Below are 25,710 nucleotides of genomic sequence, written 5' to 3' on the forward strand. Positions count from 1 at the left end.
GGAGAAACAGATACACACAGACACACACACACAGAGACACACATACACACAGACGCACATACATACACATAGACACACATACACACATAAAAGCTAATATTCCAAATAGGAACCGCACCCCCTGTACAGATCTGATGCAATGAAGTGGGAAGTGGTATGTGCAAATTTCTTCCTTCTCCTGGCTAAATTTGTGATCCTTTAGCCAGTGCTCAGATAGAACAAAATTCACATAGTGGCAAAGCAGTTAAAATTGTTTCGTAAGAATATTTTTAAAAATTGGTTTATTTTTATGTTACATGTACGGGCATGTTGCCTGCATGTGTGTCTGTGTACCACTGTATCCTGTGCCTGTGGAGGCCAGAGAGGACATGACAGATGCCCTGAAACTGGAGCTACCAACTCATACGTACTGGGAACTGAGCCAAGTCCTCTGCAGGAGTAACAGGTGATCTTAATCACCGACCATCAAACCCCAAGAGGGATAACTTTCAAATGTTTAAGACAAAATTTTAGAACACCTTTGTATGTCTCAGAAGGCTCTACTGCTCTCTACTAATATGTGAATGAAAAATCCAGCTCTCATTTTCTTGTCATCTGTTACATTATCTGGCAGAACACTCTACATTTCTCTTACTCTTCACTACTGTGTTTGTGTTTCTGTCTTTCTCCTTTGTCTTGCATCTTTAGCGGAAGGTGAAGCGCCTGAGGCTCCCCCTCCTCTCCTTCCAAATGCGGTGTCTAAAACACTACTGAAGGAGGCTGGCTCGTCCCTTCCTAATACCTACTTGAGTGTGGCGTCCACCGGATGCTTCGACATTTCCTGTAGGAATAAAAGTCAGCCAGCCCTCTCTCTTTTTCATTCTCTTTTATTTTTGGAGTTCACAGAGCTGAAGTCCCACAAGTCTTCCCATCTCACAAAAGAGCAATGATCGTCTGAGAACGAAGGGAAATATCTCACCCTAATGCCTGCAGCCCTGCCCTCACCAGCTCATTAATCCGGGGACAAAATCTGAGTATTCAGTAAACCAACTTGCTGGACAAATAATGTGTGATGTCAGAACCACTCACCCAGAAGAGACCCAGAGCAAGGCTCCATGCTGAAAACTTCAGTGAGGTACTGGATGTGGAGATCAACCCTAGAGAAAATAGGTCATGTTAGAAAATACCCTGGAGATGAGCAGAGCAGAATGGGGATACGCTTATAAAAGGTGGAGGGGCAAGTGACAGTGATTCTACTCAATAGTGGAGAGACAGGTGGGGTGCTGTCCTGGGAAAGTCTCAGGGGCGACATCAGTCACACACAGGTTAGATACTTTCTAATGAAGGAGAGAGAATTTCTAGAAAAAAATCTAGAGTGGTTCAGGAGTACAGAGGAGATGAAGGTGAGACAGGAGGCATAGTGAATTCAGTTATTACAAATCATTTATCCAAAGCCCCAGACACAGTCTTATTAAAGTGCTCCACGACAGGCTTGCCTTCTTTAGGCAGAGGCCCAGCCTATCCCCACCTCCACTAACTTCCAATTTCCCTTTCCCCAAACAAGGAAGACAACATTTCTCATCTGTTAGTCTAAGGAGTGAACTGCCCGCAAGGCTTCGAGATTCATTCATATGTTTATAATTCTCAGACCCTCATCACCTCACTTTACAGGGAACAAAGAAGACACCCAACTCAAGGCAGACATTCCCAAGTGAATTGCTGATCACCAAACAGACCCCCAGTCAACCTTACCCCTGGGCACGAATGCTGACTCCATTAATGAAGACTGAAATCGTGTGAATGCCAGTTGGCAGTGGGGGCAGCATCAACTCCAGTCCCCAAGCTGTCTGTGTGAGGACCTGAGCAGAGGTGTTCTGCACACGGATTTGGACATCCAGGTCGGAGTCGTTCGCCAGCCTTGCCATCCCAAGGAACAGGATCTCGCCTCCTGTATCAAGAAAACTATATTTACTTCTGGACCTGGGACCTCAACCACTTTGTCTTTTATGATTAAATAAAGTCAGCAATATACGTCAGTCTCTAAGAATTTTAACAGCTCCCCATTTTTCTCATGAAATTTCTAACATTCCTTAAACAGAGCAACGGTCTAAAACCTCAAGGGCATCAATGTTGCAAATTTTTGAGACACTTAGGCTGACTTTGAACCCTGGAAAGGCAAATTAAGTAATTTGGAGGATCAATTGCCTTCCCTACCTACAAATCAATGCTCTGTGTCCTCTCCTTTAGCTGCTACTTTTGTGCTAAGAAAAGTAAATATCTCCATCTCCGAGATGTACTGCATGATTCCAACAGGTCATCTACTTCTATGCCATTATCCCATGTGATCCTCCCTCTGAGTCCTAGCTTGCTTTATGGCCTTATGACAAAACACTGGCCAAAGCCAATGTGGGGAGAAAAGGGTTTATTGGTCTCATAAGTTATAGTGAACCATCGAGAGAAGCAAAGAGATTTCAATACAGAAACTGAAGCAGAGGCCATGGAACATTGCTGCTATAGTTGCTGTCCCTGGTTTATTCCTTTCCTATATACCCTAGGCCCATCCTAGGGATGCCACCACCCACAACTGGCTGAGCCCTCCTATATCAGTTATCTATTAATGCAGTGCCTCACAGGAGATTAGAGAGAAGACTTGGTGGCTAAGAGAACTTGCTGCTCTTACAGAGGACCTGGGTTTGGTTCTCAGCACCTATATGGTGGTTCACAACTATCCATAACTCCAGTTCTAGAAAATTTGACCTCCATGGGTTCCAGGGACATGTTTGGTACCCGCACACACATGCAGACAAAATACTCACATGTATAAAATAAAATATATAAATCTAAATAGAAATTTTAAAGAAAAGAAAATGTGTCTCACACACACTCACAGGGCAGACAGGTCCAGCAATTCATCTGAAGCTCCATATTCCAGGTGATTTTAGGTTTGCATCAATTATGCGGCTGAAGCTAATTACTATCCACTGTGCCAGTGAAATACAGCTAGCATTTTAAAGTGGAGGAAACCTTAGTCATCAAAGTGTCATAGCTAAGTAGTGAAAAAGGCAAACCCTGCACTCCTATCTCTGCTCTGTAGTTCAATGGTCTCTTGCAACTATCAGCAACTCTGCTTTTTTTTTTAAGAAAAGTGTATATCATAAACACTTACCTCAACTCTTTCTAATTGAGGTGTGTATTAAGTCCATGTCAAATAACTGTCAAAACTTGTAAATAAACTGACAAAATTGTGTCGGTAGGGGCAGGCGAGATGGCTCAGAGGGAAAGTCATTGCCACCAAACCAGATGGCCTGAGTGTTCTCCCTAGGATCCACATGGGAAAAGGAGAGAACTGACTCCATAGGTTGTCCTCTGAACTGCACACTAACACACACGTGTGCACACACACACGCACACATACACACACACACACACACACACACACGTTTATTTAAAACCATGATTTTTTTAATTTTAAGTAGAAGACACACTATATGAGTCAATTAACAGGCAGTACTATTCAAATTAGAATGTTCTTCAAAGACTAACCATGATTATTCAAATAAGAACACAAGTAGAGGCCGAATTATTGCACAATATGGTACTTCAGATTCAATTTGGTAGATACAATCTCAAAGAGAGTGAGTGAAGTGGGGACTTAATATTTAATTCTTAAAATTTTACAACTTGGTCTCAAGCCTTGTGTAGCACGTTATCATTTAATCATTCAGTGGCTTGAGGGAAGCGGCAGCAGCTAGCTGGATTTTCAGAAGGAAGGTATGTGAAGACACAGGTACATGTCTGGGAAAGAAACCAAGACGGTGATGTCTGTCTGATGGATCAGCAGAAAAGCTAATCCTCAGGGAATCTATATTCCTTGGAAACATCCGTAGGTGTGCAAGGAATGGAAAGATAGGACTGGAGCTATTGTTCATGCTTAGAGAATAAACAAACATGCAGGAAGGACAAACTCAACCTACAGACAACCAGAGCCTTAATGAAAGCCAGTTATGCACACAGTAGCAGAAGCAGAAATGCATGCCTCTGCCTCACACTCCCCAGTGCACCCCCAGTTTGGAATAGAGCACCCTAAAGGTCCATTAACCACACGTGCCTCAGAGTCAATGCAGTGATCCCAAGTAGAGGACACCACAGCTAATTAGATGAGATGGGAAGAGACTGCTTGTCTCAGCCAGGGTTTCTACTGCTGAAACAATGGCAGCTTGGGGAGGAAAGGGTTTCTTTCTTCTTACAACTGGCAGGTCTTCCTCCACCACAGAGGGAACTCAAGCAGGAACCTAGAAGCAGGAACTGAAACAGGAACTGAAGCAGAGGCTACAAACAGTTCCTGCTTGCTGGCTGGCTCCTCACTGTTTGCTCAGCCTGCCTTCTTATACATTCACAGACCATTCAAGTGCCAGAGATGGCACTTCCCAAGGTAAACTGGGTTGTCCCCCATCCATCATTAATCAGACAATACTCCACAGAGTAGCCTATAGAACAGTCTTACGAAGGTATAAGATTTTCTCAGTTGCCTTGATCTGTCAGTCTTTGCCATGCCTGCTAGATGCGGCTTTGCTCCCCTATCCTGTCAGCAGCTCCTGCTATGCACTGCAAAAACCTTGTCGAGACAGGCTAAAATGCCATGGCCATTCAAATTGATCTAAATTTACAATTAAATACTACAGTTTATCTTTACGGACTGGGTACAGGTTTTCTCTGCTGGTCACAGAATAGGCTTTTTGCTGTCTTCCTGGACCCTGATATACAAGATCTGCTAATTGGCATTATTATTAATCTAATTAGATTTGCCAGGGGCCTTTTTCGCCGGTACTGGCCCTTGCTTAAGGGACATCGTCTCTGAGCAGGTTTTCAAGGATTGTGCTAAGCACAGTCTCCTCTTAAAATGCTTATATGTGCTGGTGCATCATCCCAGGGTACAGAGCCGATGGCTAGTCAGGTCCGCTGCACGGCTAGTCCTATTAGGCATTCGCCTCAAAATATCTCTCAGCTTAAATCCGGCTAAACTTATGGATACATGACCTGAGCCAAAGACGGGTTTGTTTGCATGGAGGGGCAGTCTCAACCTAAGACAGGGATGCGTTTGGACCTGGGCACATTCCGTAAACAGGTACAGGGATCTAGCCTGACGTCCATCACACCTAAGATAGGCCTGGTCATCATATATTATATTTAATAAGGGAGACCTGCTGGATCCCAGACCTTTCCCAGCTCCTCGAGGTGCTATGCAGGACTATTTACCCAACCAGTCTAGCTTCCTGCCATCTCCTCTGCTCACTCCACCGGCTAGGAAAATTAGCATAGAGAGCCTTATCCTCTATTGACATGGTAATTCAACCTACAAAAAAAGGTTCTCACAATGGCGCCTGCCACATCTGTCACTACAGCGAGCTTGAGCCCCCCTGCCCGGTTCCTCCTGTTACTCAGCGCCAAGCACTCAACATCTTGATCTCACTCCCCGCTGGGAGGGGGTTCTCATCCTTGGGCCCCTAAGTATATAAACCTGGAATTTCGCTAAATAAAATGGACATTTACCTTTTGGGCAAATGATCCAGGTCTCTCTATGTATATATGTCTGTTTTTAACTCCTAGGACATTGTTCCAAGCTCGCAGCTCGATACAAAAAGCGCACACCATGTCGGGAAATAGGGGTTCACAAAATTGGGTGGGACAAAGTTCCTCCGGATAAAAGAACAACAAAATCAAAGCACATATGAAAAAGCCTTGCCAGTAGCCATGTCAGAGGAGCAGCAGATCGCAATTGACTTCAGGGTGTCAGCCTACCAGGAGGTGAATCCCTGATGGGTGAATCTTGGATAGACAAGGCCCCAAGACCACAGACTCCAGGATGTCTTTTGCTTCTGCTGTGTCTTCACACATTTGCTTCTGCCTTCTTTCTCTGGTATCTGGTATGGTGTGAATGGGTATAGGGCCATCCCTCTGCCTGTAAATTAGTATGTTTATTCCATGGAACTATCCCATTCTACTGGGGATTTTTACCTGAGGATTATTACGAAGATGATTTCTTCCTAAGATTTGCTGTCTAACTGATGATAATAATAATGTTAGTTTAAATAATATTTTGATTATAAAAACAAAACAAGGAAGCATCGCAGAGCTAGAACACTTGAGTTTCTATTGAGGAGCTATATAGACTATGGCTTGTGTTAATGATTAAGAAAAACAACTGAGTCCCAATAGCCCAGCTACTTTAAATTTTTCTAATTTTAATGTTGGGAGATGTGTTCATAGATTTTTGAGAGCATCATAGCTGAAACAAATCTTTGAAAATGACTTAAAGCTAGACTAAGATGCTTTTGTCAAATAGCTTTGAGGTGAAAAACCCAAGAAGACAATGTAAAGTTTTAGAAAGTCACATATTTGAATGAGGAACTTGTTAAGGTCAGAGAACAAGAACAAGGCAGCCCAATTATCATTAGTTGGAGGGCCTTTCTTGCTAGGTTTGGTTGGTGATCAATGGTGAGGATTAATTCCTTGTGCACATCTCTGCCCTCAATCTCCTGATATATGAAAAAACTACTGGTGAGTGGGTATGCACCCGAAAGATTTAAGGTAGAGCCGACTGATTCTTTTTCATAAATAAAAATTTATATTTCTAATTCATTTAGAATTTCTTTTAAGACTCCCTTTCAAGATAAGTAATAAAGTGATTGGTCCTTTCTTTGTAACCGCAAAATATAGTCTGCCAGGAAAAGAATTGCTTGCCTACACTGTTAATCTACAACAAGTGGCTTGAGTATGAATGTACGTGAGTTCTTGGAACAATTTGTTTTCCACCTGTACTACCTGAAATGCTTAATCATGTTAAGGGATATGGAAAACATGCTGATTTTTACTACTGTTCATTGCAATCATTCAATCAAAAAACAGAGTGTAACCACATTGTAAGTTGTAAGAATAAGAATAAAGAGAGAGTTAAAATGAACTAGAAGGAAAAACATGAAGAATGAAAGAAGGAAATTACCTCAGGAAAAGAAAGAATACAGAGAATACAAAAGAAAAATAAAGAAAAGGTCTGAGGGAAACCATCAAGAGAGTGTGTGAGTGCCTTTTCCTTTATCCCTCAGATAAAAAAGTTTTAGTACGTGCTGAATCTGTAGACTCCTTTGAGCCCTACACCCCTGGAGACTGGCCCTCCAGGAAGTGGTACCACCTTAATGAAAATTACTACTTTATAAGCTAATATTTAATAATAAATACAAACTGGGCAGTGGTGGCACACGCCTTTAGTCCCAGCATTTAGGAAGTAGAGGCAGGCAGATCTCTGTGAGTTTGAGGCCAACCTGGTCCAGGACAGGCTCCAAAGCTACAGAGCAACCTGGTCTCAAGACATCAAACATAAAAATAAATAAATAAATACAAGATAAATTACTTTAAAAAATAAATATAGTTACTCCTTGGGATGCATGGAGGACTGATCTTGGGAAAACCCCTGTCCCATGATAAGTTAATTTTCCAAATCTCAATCATATACAAATAGAGTGATGTTCCCTTTAACTTCTAATATTATTCAGCTCAGATCACACAGAAGAGTTTTCTGTCTCAGCTGACAAAAGTGTCTAAAATTTCCAAATGGTACAGATTCTTCCCAATAAGGAAGAAAACACCTAGGATTTTCAAGTCCTTTGTATAAAATGAAGTATCTACATAGAATCTACACACATCTTCACATACACTGTAAATAGTATCTACATTACTTAAATGTCCCATATATTGTGCAACATAATAGCTGTCAAATGATTTAGAAAAAAATCAGTACATATTCAGTACAGACACAATTTTTTAAAACATTTTCCACTCATAGTTGAATCCACATATGCAGAATCTGTGGGAACAAGGGCACACTGTGTGTCAAGTTAAATTAAATTTGGCCTGAAGATGCCCCCATACCTTGAGCCCTGTAGCAAAGTGTGACCTAAGTAACAAACTGACATCCTGAATTATGAGTATATTTATGTGACATTAGCTGAGCCTCACCAACCACCAGATTAGCTCTAGCCAATCATGGACTGGCAAGTGATTGAATCACGATCAACTTTGAGATACATTATGCTGTGATCAATCAAGCTGTTTCTAGACCTCATTCCATTTCTGTCTACAAATGTTGTCAGCCATGACAGAGTAATCCCTGAGAGCACCCTCTGGTTCTGAAGACTGCCAAATATACAAATTACTCTTGTTTTATACATGCTATGAATTTGTCAACTTTTTAAACAAGTGGTTGAGTTGATATTCATTGATAGTCAACTTTCTTTGACCACATTTATGCTCCTAAACTCAGACTCCCCCTTGCCCTTTCCTTGTGTTTTTTTTTTTCATCTTGGCTTCACAATCAACAAAATCATCTCCTGGATGAAGCAACACAACCTTAAAGAGATTTTCCCACTGTGCCGCCACACTGTGAGGATGTTATAGCATGTTCTTTAATTTGCACACAGGCAGGTCTAAAAAGTAAACTCTGAAATATATATACATATCTAAACTCTGAAATAATACCTTGCATAGTATGTAACAATATCTCAAACTTCAGAACTTGGTATCACAAACTGTCAGGCCAATTCTAGATACTTTCAATACACAATATATATTTTATTAGCATTAGAGGTAGGAATTTTTTTTAGATCACTGATATATGAATGTTACATGAGCTCCCTGCTCCCTTCTCTGCCTTATTGGGAAGAATCTGTACCATTTGGGAATTTTAGACACTTTTGTCAGTTGAGGCAGAAAACTCTTCTGTGTGATCTGAACTGAATAATATTAGAAGTTAAAGGGCACATCACTCTATTTGTATATGATTGGGATTTGGAAAATTAAAACAGTGCCAGAAATATGAGTTCAAGATTTTTCATTAGGAAACATGATGGTCTTTTTATAATAAACCATAAACTTTACCATCTGGCACTCAATTAACCAGGAAGAAGTGTCACCAGCTACTATAGTTAGTCTGTATTGGGATGACATAATAAGAAATCATTATAATTCTATTCCATTATATCATCTGAGTCTCAAATAAAGGTTAAACGATTTTGGTGTGTTATGCTTTTAAATTTCTTTTTGTACACAGTAAGTCTCAACAAAAAAGAAGCCTTGGTTACACAGAATACATCTTCTATAACTCTGTTAAACTGTCACAATAAAATGGAGTACAGACCTAAAGAGAGAACTCTTAACAGAGGAATCTAAAGTGGCTGAAAGACACCTAAGGAAATTCTCAACATCCTTAGTCATCAGAGAAATGCAAATCAAAATAACTGAGATTCCATCTAACACTGGTGATAGTTTATGCTGAAGAGGTTGTGGGGTAAAGGGAACACTTCTACATTGCTGGTGGGAATGCAAGCTGGTACAACCCCTTTGTGTGGTGATTTCTCAGAAAATTAGGAAACAACCTTCCTCAAGACCCAGCAATACCACTTTTGGGTATACATCGAAAGAATGCTCAATTGTACCACAAGGACATGTGTTCAACAATGTTCAAAGCAGCATTGTTTGTCCTAGCCAGAACCTGGAAACAACCTAAATGCCCCTTGCCCAAAGAATGGATAAGGAAAATATGGTATATTTATACAATGGAGTACTACACAGTAGAAAAAAAATAATGACATCTTAAAATTTGCAGGCAAATGGATGGAACTAGAAAACATCATTCTGAGTGAGGTAACCCAGATCCAGAAAGACAATTATCACATGTACTCACTCATAGGTGGTTTTTAAACATAAAGCAAAGAAAACCAGCCCACAAATCACAATCCCAGAGAACCTAGACAACAATGAGGACACTAAGAGAGACATACATGGCTCTAATCTACATGGGAAGTAGAAAAAGACAAGATCTCCTGAGTAAATTGGAAGCATGGGAATCTTGGGAGTAGATTGAAGGGAAGGGGAGAGGCAGGGAGGGAACCAGAGAAAAACGTAGAGCTCAATAAAAATAAAAATAAATAACCTACATAATCATAAAAAAGCCAAAAATTTAAAAAAAGAAAAATTAAATAAATATAGTTTAAAATAAAACCATGTAAAGATGAAAAAATTGAAAAGAAAGAAAGAAAGAAAGAAAGAAAGAAAGAAAGAAAGAAAGAAAGAAAGAAAGAAAGAAAGAAACTATGGCCAAAATCTATATTCAACTGTAAGTGGCTGAATGCTTGGATCTTCAGGCAGTTGATGCTTAAATCTCAAGGTATTTTTCTCTTAGGTCACTTATACTCTATTCCTCAGTTTTCTTGTCTGAAACTGAAGCCATAAATTTGTGCTAAGGATTGAAGTCCATCATGCATCTATTCAATTAGCATCAGCAGTACAAATTAGCTGCTCAATAAATATTTATTGAATACTAATGTAAAATTCACATCATTTTCATGAGGAAATAGTCCCATTTCCACAGAGAAGAAATCAGATATAAGATTAAATTTTGACAGGTAACCTGAAAAACATCTTTTGTCTGCATTACAATAAGGTGGATCCAGTAGGCGTGTCTGCAATCATAGCACTCAAAAGGGTGTAACAAGCATTGTGAATGTAAGGTCATACAAGTATAGTTTCAGGCTAGTTGGATTAAATAGGGAGACCCTACCTCAAATAAGTAAATTAAAATCCACAGTCTATTCATAGACTTTTAATAGGACCAAAACTCTCAGAAAAGAACAGCTGGAGGTAACATGGATCTTACCTGCGATGCTGCTTCTGTTTCTGCTCAAAGACACAACCACTGGATTTAAAGAGGAGACATAAGTAAGTGCTCTGGGAAGAACTGGGGAGTGCTCTCCAATGATTGCAGTCACATTCACAGTGTATCCATCTTTCCCCTGAAAAGCAAATTTAGAAATTTAGAATTTCAAATCTCAGCTGGATTTGAGGGTAAAGGAGAGCTCTAAGCCGAATCGGTAAAAATAAAAAAATAAATATTTTTAAAAATGCTCATCATTGTATATAGTTTCTGCAGAGAGACAAGAACTTAGACAAATGCAGTACTGAATAGTATTGGCTGTGCCCTGAACGGTAAGTAAGGGCAATCTGCACTTAACACACTAATTGTTTCTGGGCCATAAGGTGTTTTCGGAGTGTCTATACTCAGCTAAACTATTCATCATGTGAGAGAGTAGTTTCAGGCATGTAAACACTCAGAAATTTTCTTCCTATGTTGTATTTTGTAAGATGCAACTTAAGGCTTTTGGTCTCCCAGATAAATAATAACCAAATGAAGGAGACAGCACTCTTAGCCCCTCAAGGCTCCAGATACATGGAGAAAAGTGTGGTAGAAGGAATGCAGAAGCCAAAGGATGGAGAGGGGTGCTGTGAAATCTGGCTTCTAGACACGGTCTGATCATTGCATTCTTGAACTCACAGCAGCTGTGGTTACCCCACAAGACATAGGTAAAACAGAGTCCACCAACACTCCAGGATGATGGGGGAAGTGGTTCAGAAGGACTCTATCCCAACTGAGGCCCTACCAGCCTCAGTTATTGACTGCTGGAGAATGTGGCTGCCACTTTCTTCTGTGGTGTAGTCACTGGTAAGTAAACCCCTCACCCTATGCTCATTCAAGAAACCCTAATGAAATTCAATGAAGCTTTAAAGAAAAGGGAAGAACTTGAAAAGAAAGAATGTAGAGGAAGTAGAATGGAGTCAAGGAAGGGTGGTAGTGGAAGAACATCATCAAAATATATTATATTCATGTATAAAATTGTCACAGAAGAGTAAACAGTGAATCTATTAGTAAGAGAAAACAAGGAACAAAATATAATCTACAGAAAAGGAGTCTAGCTATGTCTAACCTAGATCAAAGCAAGAACAGAGCTTCCGTAAAAAGAATGAAGGAATGAGGAAGTTCACTTAAAACATGGTGGGGTTCCCTACTACCCTCCTCGCCTTCTCATGGTATCCTATCCCCCAGTGCTAGCAGAGGTCTCCTGAGTACCAAAGTCAACACAGGCCTCCAGGTAGGCTGCCCACCCACTCAGAGTCTGCCCAGTCTATCCTCAATCACCCCACCCAACCCTGTCACCATATTCCAGTACCCAACTCTGGTAGAGGACCCCTGGCTGGCTGGACCAGATGCCATATTGGCTTCCAGAACCCCAACCCCTAAGTCCAGTGGAAATGCCCTGCTCAACCAGAGCCATCTCAGCCAAAAGAAGTCCATCCCACAAATCAAGTGCAGGTCCTCTATTCAACCACAGGCTGCTTCAAGCAGAAGATGAGAAAGAAAACAGAAGCCAAGGAACAAAACACCAATCTAACAAAGATAAAAATGATTATAGACACCTAGACCTATAATCCTCCCCAACCCAGATGTGTAGATACCAGTACAAGAACACAACCAACAACAGTCAAGATAATATGTTACCATAAGAATCCAGCTTTCCTACTACAGTAAGCCCTAAATATTTCAACACAGCTGAAGCATAAGAAAACAACCTTAAAACATTTTTATGAAGATGATAGAAGTTCTTAAAGAGGAAATGGATAAATCCCTTAATAAAATCCAGGAAAATGCAAAGAAAAAAATGGAAGAAATGAATAAATCTCTTTTAAAAATCCAAGAAAAAATTAAGAGCTGAGGAAAATGAATAAACCTGTTCAAAACCTGAAAATATAAACAGAAGAAATAAGAAAACACAAAAAGAGGAGATTCTGGAAATAAAAATTTAGGTAAGTGAACAGGAACTACAGACATATGCATCACCAACAGAATACTAGAGACAAAAGAGAGAATCTCAGGCACTGAAGATGCAGTAGAAGAAATAGATACAATGGTCAAAAGAAATCTTAAATCTAAAAATTCTTGATATGAAATATCCAGGAAATCTGGAACACAGAAAAGACCAAACCTAAGAATAATAGAAATAGAGGAATGAGAAGAAATCCATCTCAAAGGCTCAGAAAATATTTTCAATATAAACATAGAAGATAAACTTCCTAGCCTAAAGGAGGACACACCTACTAAGGTACAAGAAGTTTATAGAACAGCCAAATAGATTGAAACATAAAAAGAAAGCCCCTTTGCCATATGATAATCAAAATACTAAACCTACAGAACTAAAAAAGAATAATAAAAGCGGCAAGGGAAAAAGGAACATATAAAGGCAGACCTATCAGAATGACACCTGACTTCTCAGTGGAGACTCTAAAAGCCAGAAGGACCTGGACAGATGTTCTTCAGACTCTAAGAGACCACAGACCCAGACCACTGTATCCAGGAAAAAATTCTATCGCCATAGATGAACAAAATATATTCCATGATAAAGTCAAGTTTAAACAATATCTGTCCAGAAATCCAGCCCTACAATGGTTACTAGAAGAAAAACTCCAACACAAGAAGGTAAACTATAACCATGGAAAAATAAAATGAATAATCGCATATCAGCAAAGCCAAAAGAAGGGAAACACACACACACATACACCAATAACAACGACAACAATCACAACAAAATAATAAGAATTAACAATCATTGGTCATTGATATCTCTCAATATCAATGGACTTGTTTCCCCAGTAAAAAGACACATATTGATAACAGTATGGATGCAAAATCTGCAACAATCATTCTTCTGTACAGAAGAAACACACCTCCACATCAAAGACAGACATTACCTCGGAGTTAAGGGATGAAAAAAATTCAAGAAAATGAATCTAAGAAACAATCTGGTATAGCCATTCTAATATTTAACAAAGTAGACTTCAAACTAAAATCAAAAGAAATGGAGAAGGATACTACATGCTTATCAAAGGAAAGGTCCACCAAGATAATCTTCCAATTCTTAACATCTATGCCTCAAATACAAGGATACCCACATTTGTAAACTTTAAATCACACATCAACTCTCACATATTGATAGTGGGATACTTAAATACCCAACTATCACCAATATACATATCATCCAGAAAAAAATTAAGCACAGAAATATTAGAGCTAAAAGACATTGTGAACAAAATATAGCTAACAGCCATCTACAGAACGTTTTACCCAAACACAAAAGAATGCACCTTTTTTAAACACCTCATGAAATATTCTCCAAAACTGACCACACACTTCATCACAAAGCAAGTCTTAACAGATACTAGAAAACTGAAATATACCCTTGCATCCTATCAGACCACCACAGGTTAAAGTTGGCTTTCAACAATAACAGAAACAGCAGAAAGTCTAAAAACTCATGGAAACTGAACAACTCTCTACTGGATAACTACTAAGTCAAAAAAGAAATAAAGAAAATAATTAAAGACTTTCTAGAATTCATTGAAAAAATATACAACATACCCAAACTTATAGGACACTGTGAAATTGATGCTAAGAGGAACTAGTGTTTACATAAAGAAATCAGAGAGATCTCATACTAACCACTTAACAGCACCCCTAAACAAGAGGAAACAAGCATATCCAAGAGTAGTAGACCAAAAGAAATATTAAAACTGAGGACTGAAATAAATAAAAATAGAAAAACTAGAGCAATATAAAAAAATCAAGGAAACAGAGTTAGTTCCTTGAGAAAGTCAGCAAGATAAACAAATCCTAATATAAACTACCTTAAAGAGAAAGAGAGAATATCAGAATTAACAAAATCAGAAATGGGAAGGGAAACATAACAACAGACACTGAGGAAATCCAAAGAATCATTAGGTTACACTTTAAAAACCTGTATTCCAAAAAAATGGAAAATCTAAAAGAAACGGACAACTTTCTTAATGGATACCACTTAACTAAGTTAGATTGAGATCAGACAAACAATTTAAATGGATTTATAACTCCTAGGAAACAGAAGCAGTCATTAAAAGGCTTCAACCCAGAGATGCAGAGATGGTTTAACATAAAAACTCAATCAATGTAATCCAACATATAAGTAAACTGAAATAAAAAACACATGATCATCTCATTAGATGCTGAAAAAGCCTTCATTGAAATCCAACATCCCTTCATGGAAAGTCTTAGAGAGACTACGGATACAATGGACATAATAAACAGAATAAAGGCTGTTTATAATAAGCTGTTAGGCAAGTGAAATGGAGAAACACTGAAAGCAATTCCACTAAAATCAGGAGCAAGATAAGGTTCAACTTCATATGGAAAGGCAAACAAACAAGCAAAAACCCTTGGAGAGCTGAAACAATCCTTTACAGCAAAATAAACTTCTGGAGGTATCACCATCCCTCAAGACCTAGCTATACCACTCTTGGAGATATACCCAAAGAACGCTCCATCCTACCAAAAAGACACTTGCTTGTAACAGCCTTATTTATAATGGTCAGAAAGTAGAAACAACCTAAATGTCCCTCAGCAGAAGAACAGATAAAGAACAATGGTAAATTTACATAATGGAGTATTACTATGCTGCTAAAAACAGTGACATCATGAAATTTGCAGGCAAATAGATGGAACTAGAAAAAAATCATCTTGAATGAGGTAACCCAGACTCACTTATAAGTGAACATTAACTGTTTAGTAAAGGATAACCATGCTACAATCTACAGACCCAGAGAAGCTAAGTAACAAGGAGGACTCAGTGGGGGACACATGGATTTCCCTGAGAAGGGAAAACAAAATAGATTATCTGTGCAGGAGGGAATGGAAACAGGAGGGATCAGGTGAGAAGTTGATGGAGGAAGATAGTATTGGGAAAGATGATGCAAGTCAGGGGCATTTGGGATGATGAGCAATGTGAAAACCTAAGGCATTGGAAACTCCCTGGAATCTTCTAGGATGACCCTAGTGAAGATCCCTAGTAATGGGGGGATATGAACTGGCCATCTTCTGAAACCAGAAATGGCTTCCAGAAGTGGACTGAGATACCAACCCAGCCACAAAACCTTCAATCTACAATTTGTCCTGCCTCCAAGATGTGTTGAGGCAATGGTGACACAGAACTTATGGTAGCGGTCAACTCATAACGCGGGCCACACCAGAGGGAACTAATGCCTGACACTATGTAGAGGATAGGCAGTGCAGAGACTCAGGATAGAATCAAACAGCCAAATAAGGCATGTAAAAAATTCAATGAAATGATTACTCATAGATTGGTGCCTAGTCCAATTGTCATCAGAGAGTTGACATACAGCAACTGATGGGAGAACAAGCAAAGACTCTCAGTCAAACACTATATGGGGCCAGGGAAACCTCCACAGGAGAGGAGAAGGAAGGATTAGAGGAGTCAGAAGGATCAAGGACACCGAGAGAACATAACCCACAGAACCAACTAAGCAGAACTCGAAGGGGATCACAGAAACTAAAGCGACAATCATGAACCCAGTATGGGTCTGAGTTACATTCTCTGCATATACATTATACTTTTGTAACTTGGTGTTCTTGTGAGACTTCTAACAATGGGAGTGGGGTTTTTCCCTGACTTTTTTGGCTGCTCTTAGGATCCTTTTCCTCCTTTTGGGTTGCCTCATCTAGCCTTGACAGGAGGGTATGTGCTTAGTCTTATTGTAACTTGTTATGCTACGTTCAGTTGATATTCCTGGAAGGACTGCTCTTTGTTGAAGGGAGATGGAGGAGTGGATCTTGGTAAAGGGGAAGTGAGGGAGATGGGGGAGGGAGGGGAAATTGACGTTGAGATGTAATATATGAGAGAAGAATAAAAAAACAACAATAATCCTGTGAAAAGAATATTCCTAAAGCATCACAGAGAAGCATAACAAATATAGCCCTCAGATGGGACATTTAGGGCACTGTGGTGTATTCTTAGTTTGCTTTATACAAACTATGTAGCCTCATGGAAACTGAACACTCCTCTGATACTCCATTTCCTGACTGGCGATTTTAAAACAATCAAGTACCTCAAGGAAAAGGGGATGGGAGGAAGATGTCTGGTGGCTTTCCCTTGACTATTAAAGTTTCTTGGTCACTTGAAAGATAAGCATAAGTACAAGTGTCTTGGATCCAGGTGGGCACCACCTTGCCCAACACCTGGTAAAGTTAAGGGAGCAGAGTTGTTTGGATCCTGCTGTTGAGGTGCTCCACACTCCCTAACACTTCGTGCCATCTGAAATCAGAAACCATCAAGGGCCTCCCATTGTTTACTGATTCATTCATTTATTTAATAAATGTATTGAATTCTCAAAGTAAATAACAAATAAAAAAACACGTTGAGATTCTATTATAAGAAAGGCCCTAAAGAAAAAAGAATTGGCTGATGTGGGAAGGGGAGAATCAAAGAACACTAAAAGAGAAGTTATATCCCTTATTTCTACAGCATCATTTAAAAACTATAATAATGTAAACATGTTTTATTGCTTGAAAAAAATATTATTGTAGTTTGAATCCAAAGTATCAAAAGTGTTTCCAACAGGGAGATAGGAGAAAAAGCAGAAAAGAGAACATAACTGTTCTTCTATTTTCCACTGTCCCTTTCCATATCTTAACTTTGCTCAAGATTTAAAGTTTTCTTTCTAATGTTTATGCTCCGTAGGAAAAGAAACCCAAAGAGATCCAATTTTATTCATTAAATGGAGGCGACACCAAACTGATAACACCCATATTTGACCAAAGTACCAGAAATCAAACATGCAATGATGCAGAGCACATGAACTGGAAATGACTGTAGATAACAAGAATTTCTATCCAAAAGTTTAAATTTTAGATTAAAGGGCTCAGGAAAATATAAATATGTTCAAAAATATAATTTCTAGGATGGTCTAAAGCCTTTGCTTTAAATTTAAAGATTTAAAAAGTATTCAAATGTCTAATAAGAAGGACCAATCAAATAGCTGTAGTACAGCTTTATAGTAGAGTTGCAGGTCACTGTCATGTCAAAGCTAGCTTTTCTTAGTGTTTGAGGAACCGGATGTCATAAACTTGTAGGGATTGTGATTGACTGGTCTTCTGTACCCCTCTTGAGGGACATGTTTGTTCACTGAGTAGCCATCCTCTGGGGCATAGAGATGTTAAGAATGGTGAGGACACTATCTCAGCTCTGATTACTCTGACTGTGGCAATGGACGTGACCCTTGCCAATCACCCCAGCGGAGATAAGAACAAGGCTTTAGTTTCTCAGTGGATACTAGACAGTGCTAATAAGAAGGACAGGGAAGTTTGGGGACCATACTTTTGTTGTTATTTGTTTGTTTTGTGTATGAGTGTTTGTGTGTAAACAGAGGCTTTTATGAAGAGTGGTGTGTGTATTCATGTGTGTAGGTGTATATGTGTATACAGGTGCATATGCAAACATGCATATGTCCTCATGGAGCCCAGAAATCAACTGTGAGTATCATTCTTCATGAACTTTCCACCTTTTTTCTTGAAACAGGATCTCTCACTGGGACCTGGGACTTCCTGTTAGGACTCTGGCTGGCCAGATAGCCCCAAAGATCTGCCTGTCTCTTCCTCCTCCGCTCTGGAACTGCAGGCATATGTCAGTATTTTGATCTTCTAATATAAGCAGCAGGGATCAAAATTAACTCTTGCAAGCCAAGCCCTTTAACAACTGGGCTATCTCTCCAGGCCCAGGCATCTGCTTTTACAGAAGAATAAAGTAAGGAGTAACTAGAAAAGGTGTTCGTAAGATTTTTAGAAATTTTTATGTTCCACAAGTGTGCCGGAAAACAAAATTGCTGAAGTGTGCATCTTGTTTGCTCAATGAAGAAGACAACATAATGTATGTCTTTCTACTTTTGCTTATCCTGTAGTGTGAATATTCATTAAAAGCACAGATTAGGATGCTTGAGTTGCCTTATTGTTTAAGGAATTACCTGAAATTAATCACAACAGGAGCACAGGGATTGTTCTTGTATTTTTATTTGCAAAACAAACAATAGAAAAAACTAGCACATTGTTATGATGAAAGAAGCTCAGACTAGTTACTTTAGTTCACAGAAGGGATGTGATAAAATTCGCACAGGATAACAAAATGTCTCCTTACCCTGGGTGGAACTTTGCACCGAATTTGTCGTGAACTGCTGCTAATGGCATCAATGGCACACGACTGAGTTCCAAACAGCACCAGACTGGTACCTTCCAAATGGCAACCTCGGATGGCAACCCACAGTCCTCCTGTAATGAAAGCAGCACCTTTACACAATCTGCCTTATAGGCAGATTGAAGGTAATTACAGGAAAAATTAAAATGAAATTGAATTAGGAAACTCTTTAGTCAAAATGCAAGCCAATGTTCAAAGTGCAGGAAAAGACTGAATTGAAGTGTAGAAACACAGAGAGGAAGAAATGGTGAACAGAGGACGGAAAGAGTAGGCAGGCATTCTGGAGACCTTTATGAATAAAATATAAAGATATAGCCAGGAGTCAAGGAAGCAGGTAGTATCTGCAAACATTGTCTGACCTAGATTCTAAATATCATTCTTGCTCATTCCGTAAAGTGTATTCGTTCCCAAGAAGTAACGAGTGAGAGAATGGCGGTAGAAAGAGCAATGGGCAGAACCAGGGCCTGAAGATCATTGTTAACAATGGTCCCAAGCTCAACTGTCCTTGCTTTCATTTTACTTCAAGGATAGCCCATCCAACCTGGAGAGCCAATACCACACAAAGTAGATCTTAGTTACCGTAACATGACATAATGACAAATATTGTTTGCCTTTAGCATCAGGAATTCTCTGCAGGCTACTACCAGTTAGCTGTAAAGGCCACCATGTCTTCGCTGTAGGCCAGAACAGTGATTCCGGTCCTCCCAACACCACAGCACACTTCCCTAGTTTAGCTGATGCTGAATAAAAGCTCACTTTTTTGTTTATCCTCATCTGGTGGGGGAGGCTTGTTTCAGGTTCTTTGCTTTGATTTGGAGCCTTTCCATGAAGCTTGAATTTGTGGGCTCAAATGGTCCCCTTGCCTCAGTCTCCCATATAGCTGGGACTATAGACATACACTACCATATATGGCTAGAAATGCAGTCATTGTTGATGAGAAGAATAAGTCTGCTCTGCAGAAAGAGAGTGGGAAAAGACACCAAGTAGAAACTCGGGTCTCTTGAGATTATGTGGGGCTGCAAAAGCAAGAAGCAGGCTAAACAAAGAGAGAGAACTTACACAACACAACCAAAACCTTTGGGACTGGTGCGACTTAGAGAAACAACACCTGAAGTTCAGTGGGTAGCTTGCTCTGAAGAGTCAGAACAAGACTATCTGAGACTTCGAAAGTAGAGAGAAAAGTGGAAGGAAAGGTCAGTATAAGAAAGCAACACAGTAAGGATACAGCATCTATAAATAAACTTGACAAGAAAACATTGAGGGAAATTTTAAAATACCGCTGAAGATCTTAACGGATGGATTAAATGAAAACTGAAAAAAATAGCATAAATTGGTCAAAAGAATAAGTACCCTAATTCCTCTGAATCAAACATAAAAACATAGATATGACTCCGATAAAATTAGTGGGATGTTTGTATAAATTAGACAAGAGGACTGTAAAGTTGAGTGAAAAGTGAGCAAGAAAAAACAGAAAATAGTAATTCAGAAATAAGAGTAAAGAGGTATTCTGAAAACACACACACACACACACATACACACAGGCACATGCACACACAGAACCTGTTTGAAATTCAACAGGATAAAAATGTGAAATAGCACATGCTTAGATCGAGCAGACAGAACGAGCATCCTGGAAGGCAACTTACAGAAGCAAGTCTACAGGGCATGAGGGGTATGTGGCTTCACTCCAGCACACAGATAGATTATTTATTGAGTAAATAAAATAGGAGAATAGCATGAGTAAAGATAAAACCTGAATTCTTGACTCCCATTCTTCACCCAAAGCAAATTTCAAATAAAATATTTGGCGATAAAGAGAGAAAATGGGAAAAGAATGGAAGGAAACATAGAATCTTATTGTCACACAACTTCAGAGAAGCCCACTCTGAGTGTTTTATAATTCTAAAGCTATAAAGGTCAAACACATTTTATTACAATAATTATTTATTAATTATTGAATACAAAAAATAGTCAAATACATTCAAATATTTTCAAGTTCTTAATATCAAAAATAAGAACAATAATCAAATTTGGAAAGAAAGACTGAGATGAACAAACTTCCCAGAAAGGAAACTATAATATCTTCTAAGCCATTGAAATTCAATATCTCTTAAAATAAATATGACTTAAAACAATACTGAATTATTTTTCATCTATAAGATACTAAACATCAAAAAATTAAAAAATATGTTAGTAAGATGTAGGCAATAAATATTCGTACCTATATGTAAAAAATTGTAGAAACTTTAAAGAATATTTCTTATACTTACCACTATTATATTTTAATTCCAATTTTTCATGCATGTATGTGGTGTGCATATGTGAATACAAATGTTCAAGCATGTGAACACAGATACATGTATGTGCACAGACATGTGGAGTCCAAAGGTTGATGTCAAGATTCATTTTCCTTAGCTCTTTCACCTTATTTAATGTAGCAAGGTCTCCCAATAAAGCTCAGAGTTCATTGCTAAGATAGCTTTATTAGCCAGCTTGCTCTAGCAATCCAATTTCTGTCTTCTGGTTGGAGTTATACACAGGACACTTGCTCATCTGATATTTGCATGGGCTTCCTGGGGTCCAAATTATGCATAGCAAGCACTTTAACACTGAGAAATCTCTCCAGGAATATATGTTAAATTTCTAAATGTATTTAAACCCGTGGCCCAGAAATTCCTCCAGCAAATGCTAATGAGCACCCTATCCCAACAAAGTCTTCCTTCCCGCTTCACGCCCTCCTCTTAATATTTTTGCTCTACATCTTTACCACTACCAATCCAAGATCGTCATTTTATGTTTAATTTAATTTTTATTTTTATTTACCATATCACAGCATTGAGTTTTGATGCATAATAACAGCTAAATAAGTTCTCGTTATCATGATTTTGTCAATGGTGGTTGTAAGAAATCATCGGAATGGTAAGATTTCACTATTCTCCTTTGAAAATGTGTGCTTCACAAGGATACACTGCCTAAGAAGGCAACTCTGTCTTAGCCCAAAAGTGAATTAACAGTCTGTGAGAAAAGTCAAGATTGTCCTCAAACATTTCTTTTGAGAATGCATGAGAAGGGATAAGTGGTGACTTTGAGTATTACAGATCTCATTTTTATATTTATTCATTCTGTACTCTGCTCTTATTTAAATTTCTTTTTAACAGGCCTTGCCTGGTTCTCTTTAAATCCCTAAAGCAGGGTTTCACACACTAGACTATTCATAGAGACTTTGAGGATTCTATTAAAATACAGATTGACTCCGGAGGTCCAGAAGACTGCACTTCTAACAAGCTCCCGGCTGATAAAGATACTGCCTGCCCAGGGCCATACTTGAAGCACTAAGGTCACCAGCACCCAGCATGGTACTGTGTACAGGGCGTGATGAGCATTTATGGACACTGTATAGGTAACAGGGCTAGGAGATGGGTTCACTGGAAAAATCTAATGCAATAACAAAGAAAGCAACAGCAAGAACCTCTCTCAGATCCCACCTCACAGCCTTAAAAGGTTAAAGGCTTGATAAGCATCTGAAATTATCCCTTCTTAGAGCATGACACCTTTTGCTAAAACAGGGGAGGAAAATGGATGATGCTCCAAGTCCTTCAAGTATCTTCACTGTTTACTGATGACACGCTTCCTGACAGGGATGTTCATAACATTTCAATTCTCCTGGGATTGGTTGTTTACACTAAAAGTTTGTCACTCTAGTTTTAAAACCTTAAGTCTTGCATTCTGACAGCGCTGTCAACTCCAGAAAAACTGAGCGGTACAAATCGCTCTATGTCAGGCAAGTAGCTGACTGAGCCTTCTGCTTGCCTGAAAGATGTCTGCTATCTAGCAGTGTGGCCTAAGCTGGGAAAGTAACTATGTAAGATCAAATCTCTAATAAATCTAGTCAGAAGGCTGCAGTAAGCCTTAAACTCAAGGCAATAATTTATGGGATAATGAGGAATATGGTTTTTTGCTCTGAGTAAAACATGTATCCTTGCTCCCTCCAGACACCAAGGAAAAGACTTTGCTATTTTGTGTGGGCCTGAGAAGGGGTGGGCCTGCTGATTCACTCACCCAAGGCAAAACAGAGTCAGAATCAAATTTGTCCTTCTGAACAATGACTCTGTCTAGAGAACACCACTTGAAACTGTATTCTGAGCTACAGACTTCTGGCCACCAGAATCAACAGTGACAAAATACAAATCATTAAGAAAAGGAATTGTGCATTGTATTATACAAAGTTAATACATTAGCAAACGTGAGTCTGGGTATTTCTGAACCTGTTATAATCCAGTTGGAGTTTTCCCTAAACTAGTAGAGTCCTTCAGAAAGTAACAATTCTGGAAAGATGTCTACTCTCTCATAGGCCTGAGATCCAATCAGTGGTTCTGCTGTTGACAAAACCCAGTGTTCTCTAGACTTGAACTATGTAAATAGTAGTTGCCTTTGAATACTAGCCAAGTTTCCAAGAATACTATAGAAGATTGTGAAATAAAAACTACGTAAAAAGTTCCGAGTTGGTGGGCATACTTGCCAAACACTGCTGCTCAACAAGAGTGTTGTCCTCTCTTGACTCATTTACTCTCGAAGAAAGCTAGGCAAACTACAAATGAGGCATCCTCAGGCCTTCTAAAGGCAAGGCAGCCTAGTACAGAGAACCTGTGAGTGCTGACACCCAGCACTCTGTTTTGTGCCTTGGCTCCACCCTTTCCCTATGAAGCCTCAGGCAAGTCACATTTTCCCTAGAACTAACAATATCTCATTTATAGTCTTGGAGTTTTTCAGGTGAATGACCATCCAAGTGACTCCATGGTCTAGCGTGTCGCACCATCAGCCAAATTCTCTTCTTAATGTGCCAAGCAAGTTCATTTCAGAGCTTAAAAATGTCTTTACTTGAGGAAATGTGTAGGAAACAAAAAGCTGCAAATCTCAATACATATAGAATATATCATGCTTTGGGCCAAGATTTGCGCATATGAACAAGAACTGTCACTTCAGAGAACAGGTACACAATGGATGCCCACCCACATTACCTATCTCTGCAACTGCAGCAGGCTCCACAGCATCCAGCCTGGGTTCCACATACAGCAAGAGGCCTTCTCCACTGGCATTAACAGCAAGGCCTGAAGGTCTCACCAGCATCAAAATCTGATGCACTCCGACTGGTAGCAGGTCCAGCTCACAGACCACATTTGTTTCATTTGAGAAAATAACTTCACATCTTGTTTGGTTCACTGTAACCTGCAAGGACTGGGCATCTCTAGGGAAACCAGTTCCAGTGAAATAAACCAGGAGGTTGATGTCACATCCTAAAAGAGGGGACGGGGGATTCAAACATCAAATCAGTGCTGACACTCCATTCAAGAGCTCTCAGTCCAACACCAGATGCTTGTTCTCTTTCAGCTTCCTCTCCCCAAAATGGAGGAGTGGACTGAAGACTAAGACAACTGCATTCATAATTCTGTATAGAGTTCCCACCTTCAACTTTCTCAGACTAGCAATAAAATGCCATAACTTCATACAAATGAATCATCCAATAATAATATAAAGGAAGTTCAAAATGAAGATTAATAATAATCACACACATATATTTAAATAAGAGATGACGTCCCTTAATGGACCAAACATGCACCTTCTATTGCATCCACATCTTCTGAAAATGCTGATGCTCCTACCCTCTACACGGCCTCTACTAAAAATCACTGATTCTAAGATTCATATCTCAAGCATACCAGGGGAATACGACACATAATCCACACTGGGAGTTGACTCTTGCAGGTACTGGAAAGAGCAGGAGCCTGAACAATGGGCTGGAACATCATTCACTTGCACAGCTACCTGGGGGAGGGAGGTGAGAGAATTAACAGCAAATGTATGGACTTGAGGAACACAAGGGCAGTCATAAAGTATTTGTGAGCATTTCCTAAATTAAAATGTCTTTATGATTCATACATTCTCATTTCCTCTCTTCAATTTTATCAATGAGTGTTCTTATACAAAAATGAATGGCTCAAAACATATTAAATTTTCTCAAAGTTGGGGAAATGCTGAGATCCATTTGTGCAAATAAATATGGTTAAAACATGGTTTTCTGAAATAATGTCCTTTCTGAGGTTTCCAGTCTAACCTTGAACTCCGAGGCTCTGTAACTCTTCCCGACACCTACATTGTACATGACTGAATATGATAAATTGTTTTTAAAACATGTCCTCTTTCATCTGGAAGTAAACTCATAAACTTGGATACACAAGGACTTTTTATCCCCAGGCCCGCACATCATGAAAACTACCTTTATCCCCACTAGGACAAACTATTAGGCTTTGTCCTTCTGCCTTCACTGCAGACCAAAGTGTATTTCTACATTTGGTCTGAAGTTGTTTTTGTCCTAGATGGTAAGTTCAGATTCCATAGCTCTCCTTTCCAGTGGAACCAAATGAATGCGAACTCAGTTTGAATGCTACCTCAAATAATGTTTAAAATTGGGGGAGGGGATAAAAGACACAACTTGATCAATTCTGTAGGATTTTAAAAATGGGCTAGCTGCTCATCCACGTTATTTAAGTTCTCTTTAAGAGGAAAAGCATACTTGAATGGCATGGGTGACAAAGAGCCGTTCGTTCAGTTTTATTTGTAATGATTTATTTTCAAAAGATAAAAATATTAATCAGGACCAGCAAGATGGCTCAACTGGTAAAGATGCTTGTCACCCAATCCTGATGACCTGAGTTGAATCCCAACCCATGTAAAATGAAAGGAAAAAACCAACTCCATAAAGTTATCCTCTGGCCCCCAT

At 39.2% G+C, this 25,710-nt stretch overlaps 1 protein-coding gene across 2 annotated transcripts in view; it reads right to left on the reverse strand.

The window, feature by feature from the left end:
• The window catches only part of Pkhd1 (PKHD1 ciliary IPT domain containing fibrocystin/polyductin), a 456,733-nt gene that overhangs the window by 380,054 nt on the left and 50,969 nt on the right, over positions 1 to 25,710 (reverse strand). For both annotated transcript variants that reach the window (XM_087898011.1, XM_087898010.1), the window contains exons 26-31: positions 24,650 to 24,755; positions 23,951 to 24,226; positions 18,876 to 19,006; positions 10,688 to 10,823; positions 1,732 to 1,927; positions 1,069 to 1,136 (exon numbers count right to left, since the gene is read on the reverse strand). In XM_087898011.1, the coding sequence (XP_087754137.1) occupies positions 1,069 to 1,136; positions 1,732 to 1,927; positions 10,688 to 10,823; positions 18,876 to 19,006; positions 23,951 to 24,226; positions 24,650 to 24,755 (913 nt within the window). The remainder of the gene's footprint in view (positions 1 to 1,068; positions 1,137 to 1,731; positions 1,928 to 10,687; positions 10,824 to 18,875; positions 19,007 to 23,950; positions 24,227 to 24,649; positions 24,756 to 25,710) is intronic.

Source organism: Myodes glareolus, chromosome 18 (genome assembly GCF_982192425.1).
Source record: "Myodes glareolus chromosome 18, mMyoGla1.1, whole genome shotgun sequence".
Taxonomy (NCBI): domain Eukaryota; kingdom Metazoa; phylum Chordata; class Mammalia; order Rodentia; family Cricetidae; genus Myodes; species Myodes glareolus.